This window comes from Propithecus coquereli, unplaced genomic scaffold (assembly GCF_000956105.1).
Source record: "Propithecus coquereli isolate 6110/MARCELLA unplaced genomic scaffold, Pcoq_1.0 Scaffold458, whole genome shotgun sequence".
Lineage (NCBI taxonomy): Eukaryota > Metazoa > Chordata > Mammalia > Primates > Indriidae > Propithecus > Propithecus coquereli.
This window is the reverse complement of record NW_012150374.1, coordinates 827,253-854,367: the sequence shown is the minus strand read 5'-3', so window position 1 is coordinate 854,367 and position 27,115 is coordinate 827,253. Positions and strand designations below refer to the sequence as shown.

The window sequence follows — 27,115 nt, the reverse complement described above, 5'->3', positions numbered from 1 at the left end:
GGGAGGCTGAGGCAGGAGGATCACTTGAGCCTGGGAGTTTGAGGTTGCTGTGAGCTAGGCTGATGCCACGGCACTTTAGCCTGGGCAACAGAGTGAGACTCTGTCTCAAAAACAAAAAAAAGATCAGCCTGAGCAAAAACAAGACCCCATCTCTACTAAAAATAGAAAAATTAGCCGGGCATCATGGCACACACCGCACTCTACCCGGGGTGACAGAGCAAGACTCTGTCTCATAGATAGAAAGAAAAAGAAAATTAAGTAGTACTGAAGAGGTTTATAGTGAAGAACAGCAGTGTCTTGCTTCTGACTCTTCCCAGCTTCCTAGAGGCAACTACTTTTTACTGGCCTTAGCTGTTCTGATGGTTACCTAAAGAATTATAATTACATGCAGTTGACCCTTGAACAACATGGGTTTGAACTGTGCAGATCTATACATGGATTTCCTCCCACCTCTGCCACTCCTGAGACAGCAAGACCAACCCCTCTTTTTCTTCCTCCTCAGCCTACGCAACGTGAGGATGATGAGGATGAAGACCTTTATGATGATCCACTTCCACTTAATAAATAGTAAATAAATTTTCTCTTCCTTACGATTTTCTAAATGACTTTCATTAGCTTACTTTATTATAAGAATACAGTATATAACATACAAAATATGTGTTAATTAACTGTCTGTATTATTGGTAAGGCTTTCAGTCAGCAGTAGGCTGTTAGTAGTTAAGTTTTTGAGAAGTCAAGTTATTTGTGGATTTTTTACTGTGTTCAGGGGGGAGGTTAGTGCCCCAACCCCTGCCTTGTTCAAGAGTCAACTGTACTGCTATTCCTTATCAGTTTTAGGCATTATTCACTCTATTTAAGATAGGTGAGACAAAAACTACCCCTATTTTCCCAATATAATTTTTTTTTGTATTTAAAACAAAAAGAAGGCCTTATATAATCATGACTTATATAAATGTTACTGCAGAGCCAAGTACTATACTACATTATATTTTCTTTCTGGTACAGCTTTTAATTTTTCCTGGAATTTTTATCTGCCGTGTTTTTGTCCACTTGTGAAATTTGCTTTATGTATGTCTCTAATATTTTACAAGTATTTCTCGATGTCATCTATTCATTTGGTCTCATTTTCTGGGAGAACAGCCCTAGAGCCCTCTTCCCTCCTCCAATCAGCTGGTTCCTCAGTTTGTCTGCTGCACAGCTATAATCTTTGGATTTGCACTTGCTGTTCTTAGATTGTAGTACTAACTACTTCATCCCCCATATTTTTGGTGAACTTCGCTGTCAAATATTTTCCTAAGAAAAAGGATCCATGGGAGTAATTTTCTGGGCCTTTAGCATGTTAGAAATGTCTTTACCCTATATTTGATATATAATATGGATAGATTTAGAATTATAGATTGAAAATTATCTTCCCTTAGAATTTTGAATGTATTACTCCCCCCCACCCCCATCATCCAGAATTGCTTTTGAGAATTGGTGACATTCTGATGTCATTCTTTTGTGTGGCCTGTTCCCACCCTGCCCCCAGGGTTTCTCTTGTGGGTCTATTGAAAGTAATTATGATTAGGTATTCTGTGGACCCTTTCAAGATGGGGTTTGTGTCCTTTAGTTCCAAAAAGTTATAATGTAATTTTCTCACTAATTTTGCACAATTTTGTGTATTTTAGTTCCAGGAAATGATTTTGTGTTATTTCTTTATTAATTGTCACTCTGTCTTTTTGGAATGACAGTTATTTGGATTTGGGATATCCTAGATGGACCGTTAAGGCCTCTTTTCTCTTATTTTTCCAATTTCTTTGTTTTATGGTACTTTTAGAAAGAGTTCATCCACTTTGTTTTTCAGTTCTTCTATTGCCTCTTATTTTGGCCATCATATTCTTAGTTTGCCAACACTCCTATTATGATTTCTTTCCTTTTCCTACCCTCATCTTTCTTCCCTTCCCTTCTTTTAGCATCCTGATTCCTGTTTTGTGAGTTCACTATCATCCTGTATCTGTTTAAAACTGTTAAAATGTTGTCTAAGTTTTCTTTTGTACCCTGCGTTACCTAGTTTCCTCCACTTCTCTTTACTTTGTGTTCTACTTTATTGGTTTATTTTATATTCGGGCCTTATTTCCAATATGGGTGTTTTTTATGTTTCATACTAAATCTGAAAAGCCAATTGGAAGCTCTGTGTCTGGGCAGAATCTGTTGATATGTAAGCTTTACCCTAGGTGAATTAGGGAATCAGCCCTTCTTTGAGAGATTATTTGTTTTGGAAGTCTTTACCCGGAGAAGAAAATCTCTTCTCTCCAGCTTGGCTAATTGTTGCTAGCAGCCCACTGAGGGAATGGGATCACTTTTCCTCATTGAAGTGGCCATATAGTATCTGACTTTCGTGAATCCAGCCATTCACTTAACCTTTGTGAGACGGGCAGCATCACTTGTATTAAAAGGGCAGCAAAGAGGTTCTACCTCAAGTAAGGTAAGGTAAGCGCACTCCACACTATCAATCCTACTGAATACAGCTGTGAAACCTGGACAGAATGCATAGAGCAGCCGTTTGAGGACTCTGTGAAGAGTAAATAGTAGCAAGTGGATTGGAAAAGACCAGGATTCAAAATACCACCAAAGCAGGGAGAGTTTACCGTTTTTTCCTGTTATCCTCCAGAACGGAATACAACACAGCTAACCTGGAAGTGGAAATGGCTACCAGGGCACAGAAAGAGCGCCAGGAGAAGCCCTCTGGTTTTGGCTCAAGGGACAGAAAAGGGAACACCTAAACCAAAAATCCCTGTATTTTCTTTTTCTTTTCTTCATTCTCATGCACTCCAGCCTCCAAACAAATCATATGGTAGTGCTGGAAGCTTGAGGAGCCAACATTCTGAGGGAAGAGAACCTTTCTTTCTGATTAGTGGAGTTGTGGGACCAGTCTCCATTGATTTTTCTCTCTTTATGTCCTCCGGCTGGACCCAAGCACAGCTGCAGAAGTGTAAGGCAGAGTGGAGTAATCAAAGCCCCAGTGCATAAGAAGAGCCTCAGGAAACCCAGAAAGCACCAGGTAGATTGCAGAGGGGAAGTGAGCCATAAAGCTGTTTATCATCTCCTGGGCTCATCCCTAAGCTGCACATGCATGGATCTCTTACTGATCAGCGTAAGGAGGGTTCTGAGAGCTGAACTGACGAAGACCACCATCCAAGTCCCAAAATGGCCGTATGGTGGCATCCATATCGGACAGATACAAATAGCATTGTAGAGGCTTCGAAAACTGAACTGACATTGGAACCACAGCTCACAGAAGACAGATTGCAGCTTGCAGCCTGAATCTAATTAGGTCAACTGTCTTCTAAAACAAGAGTGTCAACATTCATAGGATTTAAACAAGACCCAGTCTCATAATATTTCAAAATAGATACAATACAGAATTACTTGGCATATGAAGAACTAGGAAAATCTCAGTTCTTATGGGTAAAGACAGCAGATGCCAGTGCTGAAATGATACAGATGTTGGAATTATCTGATAAAAGAGTAAAATATCTATTATAAAAACTCTATTATGGAAACACAGCAGGCAATCAGAAATACTCTAGAAACCAATAGAAAAGTTAAAAGTTTCAGCAAAGAAACAGAAGACAGAAGAACCAAATGGCAAAGTGAAAATTGAAGAGTCCAATAACCTAAATAAAAACTTACTAGATGGACTCAATTTTAAAACGGAGATGGGAGGCTGGGCGCGGTGGCTCACGCCTGTAATCCTAGCTCTCTGGGAGGCCGAGGTGGGCGGATTGTTTGAGCTCAGGAGTTCGAGACCAGCCTGATCAAGATACTAAAAATAGAAAGAAATTAATTGGACAACTAAAAATATATAGAAAAAATTAGCCGGGCATGGTGGCGCATGCCTGTAATCTCAGCTACTCGGGAGGCTGAGGCAGGAGGATCGCTTGAGCCCAGGAGTTTGAGGTTGCTGTGAGCTAGGATGGCGCCGCGGCACTCTAGCCCGGGCAACAGAGTGAGACTCTGTCTCAAAAAAAAAAAAAAAAAAACGGAGATGGTGAGGGAAAGAGTCAGTGAACTTGAAGATAGAAAAATTAAAATGAGTCTGAACCTTGGAGTGGAAGTGAGAAGAGGAAAAAGTGTGTGGTGCTAATAAAATATTTGAAGAAATAATTGTTGAACACTTCCCAAATTTGGCAAAAGATGTAAACATAATGATTCAAGAAGCTCAGTGAACACAAAAAGAATAAACCCAAGGAATTCTACACCCAGACATGTCATAAGCACACTGCTGAAAAGTGAAGACAAATTAAAAATCATGAAAGCATCCAGAGAAAACACATTTCAAGTGGGGGACCATGGAGGCCAGAAGGAATTGGCACAGTGTTTTTTAAGTGATGAATGAAAAGAGCTGTTAACCCAAAATTCCCTGTCCAGTGAAATTATCCTTCAAGAACGAAGTGAAATAAAGCATTCTCAGTTGAAGAAGAACTAAAGAGAAGTCACTGCCAGCAGTTTGCTCCAAAAGAATTCCTGAGGGAAGTTCTTCAGACAGAAATGGTAAATATCTGGGTAAATGTAATAGGTTACTTTCTCCTCTTGAGTCCTTTAAAATGAGTTTGATCACTGAAAGCAAAAATTATAGCCCTGTCTGATATGATTTCAAATGTATGTAGATCTAATGTATGAGACAGCTATAACATAAAGCGAAAAAAGACAGTAAAAAGACCAAGGATAAAGAAATCTGTATGATGGGTGTTATAAAATTTATACCTCTATAAAATTTGAATTCGTAGAGGTAGGTGACTGATTGGACAGCACGGAGAGATCAGTGCCATTGGAGAAGAATTTGTTACTTACATTTACTGAGAGAAGGAGATTTGCCATACCGTGCAGGGCCTCAAAGGAAGCACCAGGTTTTGGTCAGGAGGCAGAAGCAGGGGCAAGGAGAAAGCATAGGCCAGAGACTTTTATTAGGGTTTCCATGAGAAAGACAAGGCAGGGAGGGGTAAACAGTTTAACACAGTGACTGCCACAATAGAAAAAAAGGGTTTTTCCTTGGGGCCATGGTGTTTTATGAAAATAGAATAAAAACTTCAAAAACAAAACGATCCTTTCTAATTTAATGAAAAATTTGTTATTTTTTTATTGTTTTCTTTGCATGAATTATATGCAGTTAAATTGTCGATAATAATTGTAACAATAAGAACATCAACAACTAAGATTTTCACAAACCAGCTGCAGGGTTTTGCCCAGGGGGCCACCCATCACGTAACCTGTATGCTATAGCATGGCAGCATGAGTTGCCTGTGCACCACACAGCTCCCAAAGTAAAGAGACATGTGAGTTACATGTGCTTCGTGAGTCCCCAGGCTCAAAACTAGCGTGAGTTAAATACAACTCACATGGCAGTTAATGTGTTAAGATTGGCTAGTTTAAATAATCTGAACAGGCTTTATAGGGATTATCACTAGTTGTCTGGTACCTGGCCCTAGGTTGATTTAAAGCAGGGTAATATGGGCTTGGTGTGTGAGTTAGATAAGGAACTGAGTAGGGGCAGGGCCCTGGATCCAGCAGTCTGCACATGAAAGGCATGCTCCAGACAAGCTCTCCACTACCCCTAGAAATTAACTGGCCCTAGGAAGGGCAGTCTCTCCCCAGGTCTGAAAGGCCTGCAAAGATGTGAGAACATCATAAGATACAGAAAATAAAAAACATGATTAGTACAGGTGGTAAGGTTTTATGAAATGATAGAATATTGATTATAAGTGGACTGTGAAAATTATGGATATTGTAACTGCTATTGTAACTGCTAACTATATGAATAGATATAGTTAAAAATGCAGTAGTTAAATTATAATACTAAGAATGTCGTATAATGCAAGAGAAGTCCAGAGAGGGAGAACAGGAATCAAATATAGGGAACAAACAGGAAACAAAACAGAAGACTTAAATCCAAATTTACCAATAATTACATTAAAAACAGATAGTAAATATACGAAAGAGATTGTCAGATGAGTTAAAAACATATAACCCAACTATATGGTGTCTTTAAGAAACTTATTTAATATTTCAAATATAATAATATAGGTAAGTTAAAGGAAAAGCATATATCATGCAAACATTAATCAGAAGAAAACTGGAGTGACCACGTTACTATCAGTCATAGTAACCTTCAGAACAAAGAAAATTACCAGAGATAAAGAGAGAGACATTATGTAATAAGAGGGTAAATTCAGGAAGACATTATATAAAAATTCTAATTTTTTTTTTTTTTTTGAGACAGAGTCTGGTTCTGTTGCCCGGGCTAGAGTGCCATGGCGTCAGCCTAGCTCACGGCAACCTCAAACTTCTGGGTTCAAGCGATCCTCCTGCCTCAGCCTCCCGAGTAGCTGGGACTACAGGCATGCGCCACCATGCCCGGCTAATTTTTTCTGTGTATATATATATATTGTTTAGTTGTCCAGATCATTTCTTTCTATTTTTTTTAGTAGAGACAGGGTCTCGCTTTTGTTCAGGCTGATCTCGAACTCCTGACCTTGAGCGATCCACCTGCCTTGGGTGCTCCCGCCTTGGGGCCTCCCAGAGTGGTAGGATTACAGGCGTGAGCCACCGCGCCTGGCCTATATAACAATTCTAAATGTGTATATTCCTTACAGTAGAGCTGCAAAATATGTGACACAAAAACTGACAACCGAAAGGAGAACTTGACAAATCCACAATTATAGCTGGAGACTTCAACACTCTTCTCAACAATTGATAGAACCATTAAACAAAATCAGCAAGGATCTAGAAGAACTCAACATCACCATCAACCAGCTGGATCGAATACACATTTATAGAACATTCTACTCAACAACAGAACACATTCTTTACAAGCATCCACAAACTATCAAGATAGTCTTTATCCTAGGCCACAAAACAAATCTCAGTAAATTTAAAAGAATTGAAATCATTTTGTGTTCTGATGAAAAGACTTGAACTAAAAATCAGTAACAGAAAGATACAGGAAAATCTCCAAATACTTGGAAACTAAACAAGTAAGCACTTGTAAATAATTCATAAGTCAAAGGAAATTTTGAAAAATGCATTGAACTAAAAGAAAATACAACATATCAAAATTCAGGGATGCTGCTAAAGCAGCGATGAGGGGAAATGGATAACATTTAAATGCTTACATTAGAAAGAAAAGGAGAGAGGATGCAAATTACTAATATCAGGAATGAAACAGTGTGTTATTGCAGACTGCAGACATCAAAAAGATAAGGAAATACTACAAACAACTCTACATTGATGAATTTGATAACTTAGGTAAAATGCACTGATTCCTCAAAAGGCACAAACTACCATGACTCACCTAATATAGATGATTTAAATAGCCTTATAGGTATTAAGGAAATTGAATTAATAATTTTTAAACTCCCATAGAAGAAATCTCCAGGGCAAGCTTGTTTCACAGAATTCTGTAAAATGTTTTCAGAAGAATATCAATTTTACAGTCTCTTCCAGGAAATACAAGAGGAGAGAACACTTCTAACTCATGCATAGCTAGTATTAATTAGCCTGATGCTAAACCCACACAAAAACAGAACCAAAAAGAAAACTTTTAAGTCCTTTATGAATATAAATGCAAAAGATGCATAAATTCTTAACAAAATATTTGCAAATAGAATTCACTATATAAAAGCATGTAGGGATTATTCCAGGGATGCATGGCTGGTTCAGTATTCAAAAATTAATGTAACCCACCATATTAACAGACTGAAGAAGAAAAAAACCACAGGATTATATTAATTGATGCCGTAAAGCATTTGACAAATTGGAATACCCATTCATGTTCATGTTCCTAGAAAACTAGGTAGCTTCCTCAATGTAATAAAGAACATCTATAGGCCGGGCACGGTGGCTCACGCCTGTAATCCTAGCACTCTGGTAGGCTGAGGCAGGTGGATCGCTCAAGGTCAGGAGTTCGAGACCAGCCTGAGCAAGAGCGAGACCCCGTCTCTACTTAAAAAACAGAAAGAAATTATCTGGCCGACTAATAAAAAATATATGTATAGAAAAAATTAGCCGGACATGGTGGCGCATGCCTGTAGTTCCAGCTACTCAGGAGGCTGAGGCAGGAGGATCACTTGAGCCCAGGAGTTTGAGGTTGCTGTGAGCTATACTGATGCCACGGCACTCTAGCCAGGGCAACAGAGCCAGACTCTGTCTCAAAAAAAAAAAAAAAAGAACATCTATAGATACAGTAAAAATATGGTATAATCTTAAAAAAGGAAGAAAGGAAAGGAAGGAAGGAAAGAAAAAGGAAAACAGAACATCCACAGAAAATCTCCACCTGACATCATTCTTTATGGTGAAAAACTGAATGTGTTTCCCTTTAGGTCATGAACACAGCAAGCATGTCAGCTCTCACCACTGCTCTTCAACATAGCACTGGACTTTCTAGCCACTGCAATAAATAAAGAAAATAAAAATACAAGGAATATAAATCAGAAAAGAAGAAATATTTGTAGATGACATAATTGTCTGCATAGAAATTTCTGGGAAACCACATGCACAAAAAAATCCTTGAACTAGGAATAAGTGAGTTGAGGAAGGTTGTAGGATACATGATCAACATATAAAAATCAATTGTATTTTTATATACTAGCAATGAACACATAGGAAATGAAGTTTCAAATACCGTACCATTTATCATCACTCAGAAAAATGAAATTCTTAAGTGTAAATCTAGCAAAACCATGTACAGGACTTGGTATGTTCACAACTAAAAATGCCAATGAAAGAAAGCAAAGATCTAAATAAATGAGAGATGTACCAGGTTTATGGATCAGAAGACTCAGAAAATGTCAGTTACTATCCAAATTGATGTCAGTTACTGACTCACAGTTTTCAGCACAATTGCTGACAAAATTCCAGTAAGATATTTTGTAGACTGTAGATAAGATGATTGTAAAATATGTATAGAAAGGCAAAAAAAAAAAAAAAGAATAATTAAACAATTTTTAAAAGAACAATGAAGTGGGAGCCATCACTACCCAATTTCAAGACATCATACAGTCACGGCAATCAAAATGGTGTGGGATTGGTGGAACAGAATAGGGAACCAGAAGTAGGGCCACACAAGTATGGCCAACTGATTTTTGACAAAGGTGCAATTAAATGGTGAAAGGATCATCTTTTCAAGAAATGGTGCTAGAGCAATTTAATATCCATAAGCAAAGACAACCTCAACCTAAACCTCATACCTTATACAAAAGTCTCCTCAAAATGGGTCATAGATTTAAATGTAAAACTTAGAAAATAATATAGGAGAAATCTTCAGGACCTACGATTTGGTGAAGGAAAAAAAAATCAATAAACTGAACTTTCTTAAAATTAAAAACTTGTCACAAAACACCCTGTTAAGATGCTGGGAAAACAAACTATAGGCTAGGAGAAAATACCTGCAAATCACATATCTGACAAAATACTCATCTAGAGTATATAAAAAACTCTGAAAACTCAATAGTAAAATACAAACAGTCCAGTTAGAAAATGGACAAAAGGAATAAGCAGACATTGAGCTGAAGAGGGTGTGTAGATGGTAACCTAAACATACACTAACCACGTGACCCAGCAGTTGCCCTCCCCCCCCCCCCCCCCCCCCCGCCCTGGGCGTTTATCCCTGAGAAATGAAAACTTAAGTTCACATAAAAACCCACGCTTGATTGTTTCTAGCAGTTTTATTTGTAATATTTCCAAACAGGAACTACTAAAATGTCCCTCAGTAGTATATAGATGGTTAAAAAACTGGTTCAGACGTACCATGGGGTACCACTAAGTGGCAACAAGGAATGAATTATTGATACATACAACACTTGGATGGACTTCAAGAACATAAGCCAACTTCAAAAGTCACATGTCGTATAAATTCCATTTATATAAAATTCTTGAAGTCACAAAATTATCAAGATGAAAAACCATTAGTGGTTGCCAGGAGCTAAGATGGAAGAAGGTATGAGTGGGTGAGCATGACCATAAAGGGGTAACATGAAGGACATGTTTGTGGTGATGGAATAGTTCTGTATCTTGCCTAGTTTCACAAAGCCACACGTGATAAAATGGCGTAGAACTATGTACACATAATGTGTCCATGTAAATGTCCTGATTTTGATATTGTGCTATAATTACGTAAGACGTAGTGATCAGGGGAATCACTGGATGAAGAGTACACAGGATCTTTACGTACTACTTTTGCAACATCTTATGGACCTATAACAATTTTGAAATAAAATGATTAAAAAAAAAAAACTTAAAGCCACAACCTTAATACAGCGTAATTTCAAACAAGCGATAGCTAAATGTTGCCTGTTTGAAGATCTTCAGGGATGCTGACATCAGTGTTTAACACTGCTGTGCGTTCAGGAAAAAGGGACGGTAAATTTACTGGAAGTTTGTGTTTACCTCAGTTACCACATTGACAAAAATAGCAAACTGCCCTGTTAAAAGACAAAGCTCCGCTGTTGAGCACCAGTTATCTCCGTGCTTCACCGAGACCACAGGCACTCCAGGTACATTCAAAAGGATGCAGGGAGCCAGGAAATCATGGCTGAATATCATACTCTTAGGGAGCACTTTTTCTATGTGACATTTTCCTCATGTATCTGTTGATGTTGTAGTTCCAGATTATAAATGCATAAGGAATAGGTATACACGTGTTTGAATGTAAATTCTAACTGAAGAAGTGTGGCCATCAACGTAGCAACTGTGTAAGTAGGTGCAAGCTTATAAAGCCTCTGACTGGCCGCACAGGTTGAACTTTGAAATAATGTCATTTTTGGTAATACCATTCTAATTTAGTTTGTAGATCAGGTATCACCAGGCTCATTTCTTGCAAATGTCTGTCCAGAATGGTTTCACTAATAGGTAACAATGTCATTCACATTTAGTAAGCACGTACTATGCGCAAGGCACTATTGTCAAGACTTTTACATTCATTCCCTCAAAACCCTTGCAGTTGCACTAGCCTTATCTCTTTTATAGTTGAGGAAACTGAGCCTGGAAGGATTGGGTGATTTGAGCCATTCATATGGCTGGAATTTGAGACTAAGACACTGACTTGAGAACCAGAGTTATTAACAGATATGTTCCGCTTTGTGTGTGTGTGTGTGTGTGTGCATGCGTGCATGTGTGCTTGCTTCACATTTCTGCCTCCAGGAGCAGCCTAATTGTTAAAGAACCCAAATCCCCTCCTTGCTACTTGCAGGCCTCCTTCAATACCAATGTCTGAGAATGTCTGTAATGTCCAGCATTTTCTGGTTCTGTTAGGTCTGCATTTAATTTAAACAGGCTGGACTTCTTTAGAAAATAGACATAGAGTTGTTATATATGGGATATAGATATAGATTGTTCCAACCAGCTGGAAATTTTTTTTTTTCTTATATCTTCATCTTTGTAAATGCCTTCAAGAAATCTGGAGGCCAAGAATGGTTTCTGTTATATCCAGAAATCAAGGGTAATAGTAGCAAAGCCAAAAGTCAAGGCTTGTTCTCTAGTAAATCATTTGGTTTGATTATTTTATGTCTTCATTTTGTTGTGGAGTAACTGGTAGCAAGCAAAGATGTTTGTTTTTTATGGATGTAAATAAATCCACCTTTGTAATTACATGTGTAACTTAGTATGTGCCATAAGGAGCTTTTATAAATTGATCTAATTTCTTATGTTCTCTTTCTTTATAGGAATATATTAAAGGAATCTGTGAACCTGAGCTAGAGGAAAGAGAATGTTACCCCAAGGCCATGCACTGCATTTTCGCTGGGGCAGAGAGCCTGTTTCTGAAGAGCTTGATTCAGGATACTTGTGCCGATCTCTGCATTCTGGATATCGGCCTGCTTGGCATCCGAGGAAGCGCAGAGGCTGTAGTCATGGCTAGGAGTCACATTCAACAGTTTGTGAAACTCTTTGAGAATAATGAGAACCTACCCAGCAGTCAGAAAGAATCAGAGGTGAAAAGGGAATTCAGACAATTTGTTGAAGCCCGTGCAGACAATTATACAATGGATTTGTTAATTTTGCCCACTTCGTTGAAAAAAGAACTTTTGACACTCACACAAGGTGAGGAGAATCTATTTGAAACAGGAGATGATGATGTTATTGAAATTAGAGATTCTAAACAAACAGAGTTTACGCAGGATGCTGCCACAGGGCTGAATATTTCCAAAGATGAAATTGTTTTGCAGGAAGATGAAAGAAGTAAAGCTGGGACTCCCGTTACTGAGCTTGCAAAGCAGATGGACACAGTCTTTTCTAGCTCACCAGATGTGCTTTTTGTTCCAATAAATGGTCTAACCCCAGATGAAGAAGCGCTTTCCAAAGAGAGAGTTTGTCACAAAAGGAGATCTTCTGATTCTGAAGAAAGACATACCAAGAAGCAGTTTTCTTTGGAAAATGTTCAAGAGGGGGAGCTTTTACATGAGGGTAAGACATCAGTCGGAAATGTAATCATTGACCTATCTGATTCTTCCACTGGTTCTGAAAATTTAAGTCCAGATGTAAAAGACACTACTGAGGAGATGGAATACAACATCCTCGTAAACTTTTTTAAAACCATGGGCTATTCCCAAGAAATTGTTCAAAAGGTTATTAGGGAGTATGGGCCATCTACCGAACCATTATTGCTCTTAGAGGAAATTGAAAAAGAAAATAAAAGGTTCCAAGAAGACAGAAAATTTTCACCTGGTACTATGTGTCCAGAGAACAACAAAACCAAAAATAAAGGTGTTTGTAACAGCATAAAGGAGTTCACAACAGATTCCACTCCAAAGAAAACACAGACTCACACACAGCAAAATATAGTAGAAAAATTTTCTCAGTTACCATTCAAAGTAGAAGCTAAACCATGTACCTCAAATTGCAAAATTAATACTTTCAGAACAGTGCTGACAGAGCAGAAACATGAAATCTGGGGTTCAAACCAGAACTATGTTTGTAATGTAGACCTTGAAACTGATGGCCTTTCACCTTCTGTTGCCCCATCGAGTCCCAAAGAAGTCAGTTTTGTTTCAAGGGGAGCTTCAAGTCACCAGCCCAGAAGTCCAGCTTTTCCTGAAAATGGTTTGCCGCATCAAGCAGAACCCTTGCTTCCAAATAATATGAAATCTACCTGTGAAAAACGTTCAGGATGTTGTAACTCTCCCCAGTCTAAGTCAAATTGTCCACCCCTTTCTCCACCAATGCCACTGCCCCAGCTACTACCTTTGGTTACCGATGCAAGGTGGACAGGACCTTCTGATCATTTCGATTCCTCAGTTACAGGGGTCCAAAGGTTTCGAGATACTCTAAAAGTACCCTACAAGCTGGAATTAAAAAATGAACCAGGGAGAACGGATTTGAAGCACATTGTTATAGATGGGAGCAATGTTGCAATTACGTAAGTCTACTCTGCAAATTATTTTATAGTTTTAAATAGGACCCCAAACAATGTCTCAGAATTACATATGTATGTAGGAACTAGCCTATGCATTTGTCTAGTTGATCTCTGCATCTTTACCAGGGGGGATTGTAGGGGCAACCAGCTGGTTGGAAAGGTTTTCATTCTGTCTTCTGGAGTTCTGAACTTCACTTCACCCTGCTGAACTTACATTTCTAAAGGCAAGAGATTATAGAAAATTTACCTTTTCACATTGCATTGCCTGGTGATACGCAGTATAGAGACTTTAAGTCATTAGGGTCTCAACACTATGAAACCATTAGATTCTGAATATAAGGATGGAGATTTGGGTTAAAAAAGAGATTTTCCTGTCGTACTATGCTGGAATGCCTGTTTTCTAGCCAGGAGTGTACAGTGGTGGTAGGTGGGATTCACTTCTGTTGATAGAGCAATCGCAATTTCCTTTGTAAGGAAATTGATGAGTTTGAACTTCGTTGTGGGCCTCTGCTCTTACTAAAAGTTTGTAATGTTTCCTTTTAGTAAAAGAGTTGAAACCATCATTTCTATTTAGCCTGACTTAGAACCCCTCTTAGCATTTTGATTTTATACCTGTCGTGTGAGATTGGGATTTTTTTCTAAGGGGCAGTTTAATGTCATGGCTGAGAAGAGTGTGAGGGTCGGTCTCCAGCCCACTGTGGACCAGCTGTTTGATTTGGAGTAGGTCACTCCCTTCTAAGTTTCAGTTGCCAAAGAATGATTTATGAACCAAGCAGGCGGTACCCTGAACCAGGAGAGGTTCAAAGCCCTACCCAGCAATGTGGGCAGGCAGTATTTATAGACAGAAAAAGGAAGTGACCCACAGAAACTACCTGATTGGTTGTGGTTCTAGATTTGCCTTCTTTGGGCGTGGTCTGATCATTTCTCAACCTGTGATTGGCTGAGACTCAGCTTTTGTTAGGTTGCAATTTGTTTACATACTAAGTTAGTTCGAAGTTCCCTATGTGTGAACTCAAGACAGCGAGGCAGCATTTGTAATTTTTTGTTTCCTGAGTATTTTTAATTAGAATTTCTGAATACACAACATAATGCCATGAATCCCCATGGGCTCATCACCCAGCTTCAACAGTTATCAACTCTTGACCAATTTTGTTTCAACCGTACCCTCGCCTACTGCCTTACATCCTTTTTTTTTTGTTTGGTTTTTTTTTTTTGAGACAGAGTCTCACTCTTTTTGCCCGAGCTAGAATGTCATGGCGTCAGCCTAGCTCACAGCAACCTCAAACTCCTGGGCTCAAGCAATCCTTCTGTCTCAGCCTCCCGAGTAGCTGGGACTACAGGCATGCGCCACCATGCCCGGGTAATTTTTTCTATATAGTTTTAGTTGTCCGATTAATTTCTTTCTATTTTTAGTAGAGATGGGGTCTCACTCTTGCTCAGGCTGGTCTCGAACTGCTGAGCTCAAACAATCTGCCCGCCTCGGCCTCCCAGAGAGCTAGGATTACAGGCGTGAACCACCGCGCCCGGCCACATCCTTATTATTTTGAAGGAAATCTCTATATGTTATTTCATCCACAAACATTTTAGTATGTATTTTCAGAAGTATAAGGATTCTTTTGCTTTTTATTGTTTGAGTGAATTACTGATGCTTTGTGTTGCTGTTAAAAAGGAAAAGAAAATGCTAGCATTTCAGATGTTAAAGTTTTGACGATAGGCAGTAAAAATACGTCATATGCTTGTCTTCATTTCCAAGTAACACTGTTGACTGTCATTTCACTTTGCTTTTTTGGCAGCCCTATTGGGGGAAACCCAGCAAATGACCCATAGCTGCATAGCATTATCTAAGTAAAAATGTAAAACCTAATTTCAGTCATCTGTAGATAGTCCAAGCCCAGCACTAGTTCCTCATTGTTATGATTTCTCGAGCCAAATGATGGTAAAAAATTTAGGTCACGATTGTGAGTAATACTAATCCTTTTTCACTTTTCTGTATGTGGAAAGATTTCCCAAATTGGTGTTCAAAGAATAAGAAATGCAGATTAACATAGAATAAGTAGTGATAATGATACTTTAAAAGCCCTTTTGGAGGAGTAACTAGCATATTTCTCAGAGGGGTCACTGTCGGAATTCAGAGTGGTGCCATCTGTCCATGACAGGAAGTACTTTGTATGTCACCCCCACCCGTTGCCCACAGTCTTCCTCCGCAGAGGTTGTGACACCGCATATATTTCCTAACACCCTGGAGTACGGTACCACCTCTTCAAAACCACTGGTTAGTGCACTAAGGGAAATGTGCAAGCTGACTTTTGTTAACGTTTTTGAAAACTGATGATTTTGAGAGGATTTGCATTTTCTTCGAATTCACAGATGTCTCAGTTTAAAAGCAGCACTTTTACAAAAGGACGTGTTCCCCTGAGAAGACAGACTTATACTTAATTTGATGTAGAGTGATCCGAAAATATCAGTATTTGAACTTAACCCTTATTCTAGGGGAGAAACTGCTTAATGGGTATAGGGTTTTATTTTGGAGTGATGGAAATTTTTAAGTTGGGAACAAATCAGCCATTATTTTCCATTAGTTGCTTCAATATTAAGTGTGAATTAGATTAGACCAAATTCCATGAAGGAACTGCTTCGTGCCTATGCTATTCACTGAACTATCCCTAATAGCCATAGCCCCTGGCACACAGTAGGTACTCAATAAAGACTTGTTGATGAATAAATGAATTAAAGACTTAAAGACAATTTGGGATCTTTCTTTTCTTTTTTAAGAGAGGGAGTCTCACCGTGTTGCCCAGGCTGAACTCGAACTCCTGGCCTCAAGTGATCCTCCCATTTCAGCCTCCCGAGTAGCTGGAACTACAGGAAAGTGCCACTGTGGCCAGTTTAGGATTTTTTAAGTGGCTTTTTACCACCCATTTGTAACTTCATAGTTGCAATTCTTATGATCAATTTAGATTAAATTTTAACTGAGGCCATATTTTTAATTCAGCAAATATTTGTGATCTTAAAGCTGAAATACCTGTTATGTGTGTGTCAGGCACTGTACTTTATTTTTTAAAAACGTACTCTTCACACCTGTAGTGCAAGGAAAAAAATCATAATGTATATAGCATGAAATGGCTTAAAAATCTTGTCCAGGGTTATACAGATAATGAGATTTGGGCCCATAATGTCTCTCCCCAGACCCCCCACACACCCTGTCTTCTCCAACAGAAGTTGAGGTTGGAATTTTCAGGCCCTGGCATCACTGGATACTTAAGTCTTGAGTTGCATAAGCACTGGTGAGTAAACCTCACTCATTTGACCCAACTAGTTGGGGGAAGTAGTTAAAAGGAAATTTGGGTTCTTAAGCAATAGGATCCTTTTGTGTGAACCCCACCCAAAGTAGCCCAGGCCCACCCTTCCCTGTGTTTCTGCAAAGCCTTTGTTTATTTGTCTGTCTAGTATGATGTCTGCAGCTTATACACCCGTGAGAAATTCCGAAATACCCTACTTAATGCTGCCAATCATGTATATCTTTACTTGGTTTTTTCCCCTTGTCACCATAAATGAGTCAAATGATGAGTAAGTGGAAATTGTTTGCAGCGTATGGCTAGACAGCACAGTAGTGGCCAAATAACATTTGGGCTTTGTCAGTCTGAAACTAGCATAAGAGCACCTGACTTATCTTTATCTAGGTTGATAATTTTCCACGTAGATGAGATTTGCCCCTTCACTTGCTAGAACTATATATTTTAACCATTTTTATGCTGGTCTTTCTTTGTCAGGTTCCATGGCTGTTTTTATTAAGTGGAAGCTATAGAAGGAAACCACTTTTTCCTGGGTAACTGAGAAAGGGCTTTCCACTCTTTCTCCACACTGCCCTGTCTGATTCTATGACTGCCATGAGCTTTTATCAGCTGTGTGTCACCCATCTCTCCTCTGCTTTTGACACTTTTCCTTTTAGTTGATTGCCTGCTATAATATGGGAAACAACCTGATTATATAACTTGTTACCAGTTATATGGAAACAGGAGTTTAAATCTCTCTTAAGAGTGTGCACACCTGGCCTTCCAGGTCTAATAGCTGTTCATTCTGCATTTGGAGCTGGGAGCCCCAGAGCTTTGGCCTTCCCGTAAGTAGAGAGGTGTTGTTGTATGTAAGCTTGGTATATATACTTTGGATCAAAATAGACAGTTGAGGGCCGGCGCAGTGGCTCACGCCTGTAATCCTAGCTCTCTGGGAGGCCGAGGCGGGTGGATTGTTTGAGCTCAGGAGTTCGAAACCAGCCTGAGCAAGAGCGAGACCCCGTCTCTACTAAAAATAGAAAGAAATTAATTGGACAACTAAAAATACATAGAAAAACTAGCCGGGCATGGTGGCGCATGCCTGTAGTCCCAGCTACTCAGGAGGCTGAGGCAGGAGGATCGCTTGAGCCCAGGAGTTTGAGGTTGCTGTGAGCTAAGATGACACCATGGCACTCTAGCCCAGGCAACACAGTGAGACTCTGTCTCAAAAAAAAAAAAAAAATAGACAGTTGATCTGGGTTTACCTGTCAGTAAGCTGCTCTGGTTTGATTGCAAAGAGGCTAAGAGACAGTGATGATTAAATACATGTCTCCCTGGTTGGGGTGTTAGACCTGAAGTAGGAAGGGGCCCTAGTGGACCCTCTATTATTTTAAGGACAGTGATTTGGCTCCCCTTGATTTTTTTTTCTTCCTGTTTTATTTTCTGGGTGAATCTGCAGCTCTGGAGAGTTTTCAGAGTATCAAAAATGACATGATTTTATCACTGGGAATAACACTTTGGAACTTAGTTTAGAGCTAATGTTTCTAGAAGCTCCATTTATTCCTCCCTGAGCTTTTCCAGGTTTGCAGAGTTCATCTGTTTGCATTTCTTCTGCCCTTTTTGTTCAGTGACCCAGTGGAATGGAACTGGGCACTCTGCCTCTGTCCAGTTTGTTATGTTGCTATCAACAGGTGCATTAATGGAAAAGAGGAAAAGGTGATGGTCGACGAACTGTTGAAGAACTAAGGAGGCACTTTACAAACTTTTTCAGTGCATTTCTCTCAGCGGTTATCATTTTGAGGACTAAACATGCATATCCCTTGGTTTTTCTAAGAATCAGTAGGCTGGAGGACATTGGTAGTTTAAGATGGGAGTCTGCCAACCTCCTCATTTGCCGGCAAATTAATAAATTTCTCTTTCCTTCTCCCCTCCTCCAAAAAAACCCCCAAACAAAACAAGAATCAATAGGCATTTGTATTGTGACTTGTCATTTTTAGGGCTGTGGCTGACATTAACTTTAGGCCTGTCCTTGTGGTTAAGCAATTAGAGTAATAGATGATTTATTATTTTTTAAAGATTAAAAAGGGCCTCCTTGTAAAAACTACCACAGTCTTTTTTCTAGTAACAGATGTTATATTGTTGCTACATTCTTGCCATATTTGAGTGCTTTTAGGATAAATCACTCCTGAATTATTTCATCAAGAAAAGGTTTGTTTACTTGCATGTATGGCATTAGATGTTTGTGAGTGTCCAGCCCATTCCTGTGCTCAAGGAACGTAGGTGCACAGGTACCACTGTGGGGTAGTGGAAAGGGCCCTGGCCAGGACTGACGAAGCTTGAGTGTGGCCCAGCTCGTCCAGCCTCTGGCTGTGCACCCAGGGCAGGTTGCTCTGTCTCTAAGTGTCTCCTTTTGTCCCTCACAGGAATCTAAATCCATTCTGTCTTTGTGGTTCTGTGCACCCTACAAGATAGGAAGTCAGAGGAGAGGGAGGAGGCTGATAGAAGGCCTTTGTCTAGAGATAGCTTCATAGAAGAGAGACTGGAATTCAGTCCTGGGAGCATTTGAAGAAGGAGCAAGGGAAAGGTGCAAGAACATTGTCCACAAAGAAAGCAACAAAAGGAAAAGCTGAGAGACCAGGAGGGGCAAGATGGCGGGACCATCTGGTCAGAACTGAGTGTTGACAGATGGTAGTGGGAGGCTCACTTGGCCGGATCGTTTCTGACTAGTCGGATGAGGAGCCGACCTAGAGGCCAGGCAGGGGATCCGTGTAGGACAGCGCTGTTGAAGGCCCTGAGCAGAATCAAAGGCCTTGGGGCTGCTTTTAGAGGTTAGTGTTTGCAGGGTCGGTTGGAATTAGGAGAGCCTGAGTTTAACTTGGGGCACACGTGTCCCCGATGGCAGGACTCTCAAGGGAAATAAATATTCATGAAGCAGCTTTGATGTGTGGTACTAGACATGGCGAGAAGACAGGACTGAAGATGCAGAATTTACTGTCGCTCGAATATAGGTGATCATTGAAGCAGTGAAAATAGATTATGCTAATCTCATAAATTGTAGCATCACAGTTTGAGATTTTGATATTTTTTTCTTTCTAATACCCATGGGTAGACAAACAGATTACTACCTACGGAATTTTAAACTTAAAAAACGCTATTCTTTTTACCTCCACTTCTGGAGAATAAAATTTAAATATTTTTTCTTCCTTGCTTTTGAGATGTGCCACTGTGTCTTTGGGAGAGTGTGCATTTTTAATCCTCTGTTGCTTCTTGTTTACCTTTTTCCCCTGGTTTCTGCTGTCTTCAGCAAATCACTTTCCACAGCCCCCAGTCAGTTTCATTTGAGTCTTGCCCTCAACTTGCTTCCTATAAGGTGTGAACTGGGTAGATTTTGCCTTTCCGCAGAAGGATGGAGCCATCCTGAGGCAGGAGGCAGCTGCAGCCTGGGACATTGCCATGGTGATAACTATGTCGCATTTTTACCCCATTCCTCCGTCAGAGGAGTGAGCATCAGCACAGCTACTAAATTGTTTCTGCTTCAGCAACAAATTTCTTAATAAAATTCATAAAGGTACTTCAGAGGCCAATGACTAGGCAGGACTTAAAAATAGTATTTTTTCCCCCAATAGAATGGGCTCTTTTTAAAAGAAAAAATGTACAATAAACAAGTATTACCATCAAGTTCACAGCCTTCTCCCACAACAGCATACCCGATTACATCAACTAAACAAAATACAAGACAAATCATAAGATTCTGTCTTATATCTTCCACAAAGGGTGCTGTCTTAGCTTTGCAAAGCAGCAGATTATACAACTATATACCAAAAAAATGTAAAAAAAAAAAAAAGGGAGGCGGGATTTTGTTCTGTTGTTGTTGTCTATGGATTTTATCCTTTCATAGTAAACTTAATATGCTTTAAAGATGCTTTAAACTGAAATAAATTTTACTTATTTTCTTACAGCCATGGTCTGAAAAAGTTCTTTTCTTGTCGTGGAATTGCAATTGCAGTCGAATATTTTTGGAAGCTTGGCAACAGAAACATCACTGTGTTTGTCCCTCAGTGGAGAACAAGACGTGATCCTAATGTCACAGGTGAGACTAAATGAATTTTTTCAGATTTCTAATTAGATGTTTGATGAGTTGGCTTATAATCGCAACACATGGCTGATTAGAATAGAGCCATGTGCCATGGGCAGCAGCTTTAAAAACAAAACTGTAAATTCATTGCATCTGGTAAAACATCAATTGAAGAGAGTGGTATAGCATAAAGAATACTTGGAGGAAGGATAGTGGAAAGTTAATATAGTTGTTTGTATAGAAAGTTGTGTTTGAGTTCATTATGTATCACAAAAGTTTTCTTTTTACTTTCTAAAGAGTAAAATACGTCTTTCCAGTAGGCTGCGTCTCTGACTGCTTAGATAGTATTTTTGAGGTCACTTGATAAATTTGGCACCTTCAAATATGTCTTTTTAACAGTCTGTTTAATAGCTTAATATAAAGCATTTCTGTTACTGTAAAGTACTTCGTGGCTGACCGGCAGGCCACACATGAAAGTTTTGAACTTATTATGAGTTATGAAATGTTCCAGAGAAACTGCAGGTTTGTGGCTTAGGTCATGATTGGAAGACGGGTGAGAAGGCTGTGCCAGGCAGCTCCGAGTACCTAGAAATAAAAGGCAGGTCACAGGGAGGGAGGGTGAGTGCAAGACTTGCCCAATACATGAAACAGGAAGTGAAACTTAGTCACCAGCGAGGTGGAAATGGTCAGACCACACATTTCCCGAGTACTCCCGACCTCCCTCATTTTGAAGAGCATGTTCGTCCTCAGCAGCAGGTAGGTGAGGAATGAGGCAGATCCACTCGTTGTATAGTTACTTTTGCAATTGGCTACGTGAAAGAGTCTTGGAATCCTTGTGTACTGTGCGGTTCTAGGACAATGAGACACTCTATTTGGGCATTTCAGCTTGAGTCCATGGTGAGTGCCATTATGGGGGATGTAGGTGTGGGAATCTCAGGCCATGAGCATTTAGCTTCTTTTTGCCCATTACTGGTTTCTAAGATGGGGCATTGGCCCCCCCATTCTCCTCTGTCACCAGCCACCCCCATGAAAACCAATAAATATCTGTATAGACAACTAAGAGGAGTTAGACAGGAGGCCAACTGGAGGGAGATTTTCTTGGGATGGGGTGAAGCTGCTGGTCCCATAGCTCTTCCCTGTTCCCAGCCCCACCCTTTCTTGTGGACTCTTCTCATCACTCTCTTTGTTCTCTACTTCTTGTAATACGGCTCTGAGAAAGTTCTGAATGGTAGGATTCATTAAATATAGTTTATGGTTTACTTTTCTTAGGAAATGAGTTGAACCTTTTTAAGTTTAAAAAATATCTGAAGTCAGTTCATACATTGTGTTGGCCTTAGCATGGGTCTGCTTGATTTTTTTTTTCTCTTTCCCAATGAGTTAGTAAAACTGAGTCAGTAGAAAAAAGGTTTTTACTACTCTACAAGTGAAACACTTTCATTCATTTACACATCTGAGAAGATGGCCATTTTCTGAATGTGTATTCAACTTATTCCACAAACAGAACAGCACTTCCTAACCCAGCTCCAGGAGCTCGGAATATTGTCTTTAACTCCTGCCCGGATGGTCTTTGGAGAAAGAATTGCTTCTCATGATGACAGGTATGAAAGGCCCTTTTCCTTCCTAAGGTGTGAGTGGGGAGAGCAGCTGTCCTGCTGGACAGGTCCACACTCTTCCAGGACTCACTTGACTCAGGGGGTTGAGAATTTTAACATGTATTGTCATTAAGATGATGCTATATGGTTTTTGGAACATCACAAAAGAAGCTGTTAAGAGGTTTGATTTGGTTTTTCAGTAAAACATGGCTGAAAATCAACAAGAGCAGATACTTAGTTGTAGGCTTTTTTTGGTACATACTTAAAGTCATGTTTGTCTTAGCATGGCAGCCTCAAAAGTGGTTTTCACATAATGTCTGTCTCCTCCTCCTGTTCTACTTTTGGCCACTGACTTAGTTTGTCACTGTGGTGCCTGAGCCCTTAGTGTTTCCTCCACATAATGGAAGATGTCTCAGCTGACCCTAGTGTGACATAGGAGCAAGCTGCATTTCTTAAGTTGGTATGCCCAGAAAGTGCGTGCTAGTATACCCGGGTCACCAACATTTAGTATGCACCTTTTACATTTGTTTCTAAAAACTTCGCTGAGCAGTAACCAAGTCCAGTGCTCTAAGTTCAACGTGCAGAGCTGGGTTCTGGGGACGGATGGGTTCAGAAGTACCTCCTGCTCTACAGAAACTGTGGTCAAGAGAAGGCACACATGTAAGTAACAGAGGGGAGTTTTGCCTAAGAGAAGGTTCCAAACTTACCCTGTGGCATGAGGACCAGTTTTTAAAATGCTCCTTATGGTATGGAATTAGAAGCATGTCTTCCAGTACTTGGGGACCTAAGTGGTGGCTGCTTAGTGTTTGCTCTCCTATGTTTACCCCGTTTATTTTTATCTGGCTCATAGCACTTAGAGCCCCGTTGGTGTTTTCGCCTCAGTGTTCCACCTGAACACTCCCCACTGGAGATAGTGTCTAGCTTGCAACCCAAGCTAGTGGATGATAGTTGAATGGGTAAGAGATGAAAAGAGGGCCTTGGGGAAGGGGACTTGGGACCACAGCAGACACGCGTTCACCAAAAAGGCCTTCTCATTGACAGCCCCTCGCCCCGCACCAGGCTAGTGTGAGAGACCAGATCTGATGGGGGAGAATCGGCAGTGACAGGGAAGCTGAAAGAGGGTGGCATGTGGGGGCAGGGGCAGGGTAAGTACTGGGAGGCTGGTGGAAGGCGCTTCTCGCTCAGCTCGGTGACAGTGGGCAGGGACCCTGGAGGGCTCAGGTCCTAACACTGCAGCTTTGTTCTCACACCAGCAGGATTTGAACCGTGTACAAGTGTGCATACTAAGCCTTAGCTTGATTTATATGGCTCTGTGGGTTTTTGGAGGACACGAATGTGTGTCTAATTCATAGGACTTGAGCTCAGAAGCCTTACTGCCTATTTTTATTAACACTTCTGAGCAGACGTCACCACTTACAACTCGTGCAAGTTAGAAACAATTTGTAAAGTGTTCACTGATAAAGACAAAGAACTAAATCCTATTTACTGTTCAAGGTTTTCTAAGATCTTGGAAATGAATGAAGTTTGGTGGGGTTTTTTTTGTTTTGTTTTTTGACAGAGTCTCGCTCTGTCACCCAGGCTAGAGTGCCATGGCATCAGCCTAGCTCACAGCAACCTCAAACTCCTGGGCTCAGGGGATCCTCCTGCCTCAGCCTCCCGAGTAGCTGGGACTACAGGCATGTGCCACCATGCCCGGCTAATTTTTCCATTTTTAGTACAGACATCAGGCTGTTCTCAAACTCCTGAGCCTCGGCCTCCCAGAGGAGGCATGAGCCACCACACCCGGCCTGAAGTTTGTTTTTTTAATTCCCTTTAAGTACTCACTACTGCTAATAAAAGCATTTGTTTTACACCTTTAATTCCAGTGATTGTCTTAATTTATTGCTTCATTATGTTTGTCTACACTGCCTTAGACAAAAGCAGTCATCCTGACTTAAGGGACAAATGTCACATTATCCTCACAGATATCTTATTAAGAGGGTTCGAACATGAATAATCTCCACCAGTGAAATAGAATTCTTCTTTACTGTTTAATTCTTACCCTTTTTCATCACCCTTCACAACTTCCTTTTGAGTGAATCTTTAACTTAGGCTAAACAGAAAGACAGTTCTAGACATCTCTTCTTAAATCAGAGCAAAATATATGAAACTATGAATTTAAAAAAACAAAAAAGAAGAATGGCAAGGCTGATTTACCAAACAGCTAATCTTAGAACCAACATATCGTCTGTAGCTTAGCAACTAAAAACAGAATAGTGATGTCACAGCTTGCCAACTCTAATTCGTTCTCTGCTCTGGTCCTCACATATTCATATTACTACTATTGATAATGTGGCTTTTCTAGAAAAATATATAAATTATAGCTGAGATCATTTGGAAAAAGAATTAGGTTGTATGAAAAATAATTATTTATAATCACTAATAATTTCAGAGATTCGGGTGACAGGAGCTTGACTTTTCTGCTGCTTAGCCTTGGTTAAATTCTTCGGTGATTTTCCTTGAACAAGATATCCCTTTGTTTTCTTATAACACGGCTCCTCTAAGCCAGGGATGCTTGTTGCTAATTTTAAATTCTCTTATATTACCACAGGTTTCTACTACACCTAGCAGACAAAACTGGTGGCATAATTGTAACAAATGATAACTTCAGAGAATTTGTGACTGAGTCCGTTTCTTGGCGAGAAATTATTACAAAAAGGTAATGTGTTCTTCTTTGTCTTTGGGCAGAAAAGTTTTTGTTTGTTTCTGTTTGCATTCTGTTTGTTATGCACCCCAGCCCTGCAGAAGGCGATATAGGGGACCCCACTGTCCTATGGCTGTGCTGTCCTCACGGTCCACAGGGAGGTTGGCCCGGCTAGGTGATGGGGAGGCCCCAGCACAAAGCCGTAGAGCCAGCGAGTGATGAGTGTGGGCACGCTGTCTTCTGAGATGTCGGTGTTTGCTTGCATGACACAAGGGGGAAGTTCTGTGGCATGGAGCACACATGGCCTCCTAACTTCACCCTGCCTCGACGCCATGGAAGACTCTGGCAGGTCATGGGGCCCCCCTGTTTTCCTCCACTGTGAGGGTAGAGGTTGGACGTCATGTCACCTGAGATTCCAGCTCTGAAATACTTTGATTCCACCAAGGGGATAGGACCAAAAGCAGTGTGCTGATTGGATTTCACTTCTTGGGGGTCAGGAGAGATTATTTCTACTTTTTAATGTCTGATGCTTTTCTTGAGCTTTTTATAGTCATAGTTTAATCATCTGTATTGAAAACATGTTTATATATTACCCAGAATAACAAAATTAAGCCAAGAGTTTAGCATTCACTGCTGTTTTTATTTTTGATGACACTGTGAATGTGTACATCTGCTGAAAACTGCCTTAAGATCAGTGAACACTGCCTTCTGGGACTTTTTGTTAACAAGCATCACCTGACCAGTTGTTTAAACCAAAAAGCAAGAGTATGTGGTAGTACCAGGGATAAGTCACATACGCCACAAATCTTAAAACATGAAATAACATACCTCAAACTAAGTATAACTGGCATATGATGTCACTAGTAATGTAACTAGCATAACTAGATATTTATCTCTGTTGGGGTCTCACAGTTTCACCTTGTCTGGTCTTCACATTTTGCTAAATCGTTAGAGGATTTTAGAAAAAGATTCTTTTCCATAAAAGCCCAGGTGAGACTCAATTCCTATATGCACTTTGACCCATATTCTGTTAAAAAGCTGCTGTTCATAGCTGAACCAAGAATTGGCCTTTGACCTTCTGGGCACAGTTAATCAACGGTTAATCTCCTAGGGCATGTTTCTCTTGAATCTTTGCTCTGGGCTCATTGTCACTATTTATGGGACACTCAACTGTGCATGCTTGGAGGATTCAAATGCATGAGAATATGAAATTCATATTTTCAAACCAACCCGTTGTTTTCAGAATTGCACAAAAGCAAGGCAGTAGCAAGACCTGGGCAACAAGCACAGGCACTTGGGACTTTTTTTTTTCCCATTTTCCCCAGATTTGATGAATAATACTCTACTTTTCTTTCTTCATATATCGTTTTCCTTTTTTAAAAGGTTGTTTTCAGTGGGTTTGCCTGTGGGCACACTTATTACCAGTTTTATTCAAAAATTAAACCTTCATTGAGTACCTTTTGGGTCCTAAGCTGACAGTCTTTAAATCTTGTTTTTCGAAGTTGTATTGAAAGTTATAGTAGGAGAAGAAGCTGCTTTCCCAGCTGGAATAGAAATCTGAAAGTCTTTGAGAAATTTGAGGGCCAACTGTGATAAAGTTTCTTAGTCTATTGTATTTGTGTCCAAAACAGAAATTTAAGTGGTTTAACTGGGGTGATTTTTATTTTTTTGCTTCCCCTTTGGACAGTTAAGCAGTCTTAGAATTTATAGGCTGACCAGACTATTGCTTTGGAATTGGGTAGCTGCTTTGAGAGACTTCTCAGCCTGCAGCAATGAAGACTAGTGTTCCCCAGCACTGTAATTATTCTCTGTGTTGTAGATTGCTTCAGTATACATTCGTGGGGGACATATTTATGGTTCCTGATGATCCTCTGGGAAGAAGTGGACCTCGATTAGAAGAATTTCTTCGAAAGGAAGACTTTCTCAGGTATTTCTGTTTTCAGACTGTCTTGTAGTTAAAAATTCATTTCAGATCAGGTGAGGTGGCTCATTCCTGTGTTCCCAGCACTTTGGGAGGCTGAGGTAGGGGAGGTCATCACTCGAGGCCAGTAGTTTGAGACCATCCAGGGCAACATAGTGAAACCTCGTCTCTACAAAAAATAGAAAATTAGC

At 40.0% G+C, this 27,115-nt stretch overlaps 1 protein-coding gene across 1 annotated transcript in view; it reads left to right on the top strand.

Annotated features, from left to right (window-relative positions):
- N4BP1 (NEDD4 binding protein 1) overlaps positions 1-27,115 on the top strand; it is a 56,162-nt gene that overhangs the window by 25,780 nt on the left and 3,267 nt on the right. Inside the window, exons 2-6 of the mRNA XM_012655018.1 lie at positions 11,697-13,387; positions 20,613-20,743; positions 22,230-22,326; positions 24,911-25,018; positions 26,823-26,930. Of these exons, the coding sequence (XP_012510472.1) occupies positions 11,697-13,387; positions 20,613-20,743; positions 22,230-22,326; positions 24,911-25,018; positions 26,823-26,930 (2,135 nt within the window). The remainder of the gene's footprint in view (positions 1-11,696; positions 13,388-20,612; positions 20,744-22,229; positions 22,327-24,910; positions 25,019-26,822; positions 26,931-27,115) is intronic.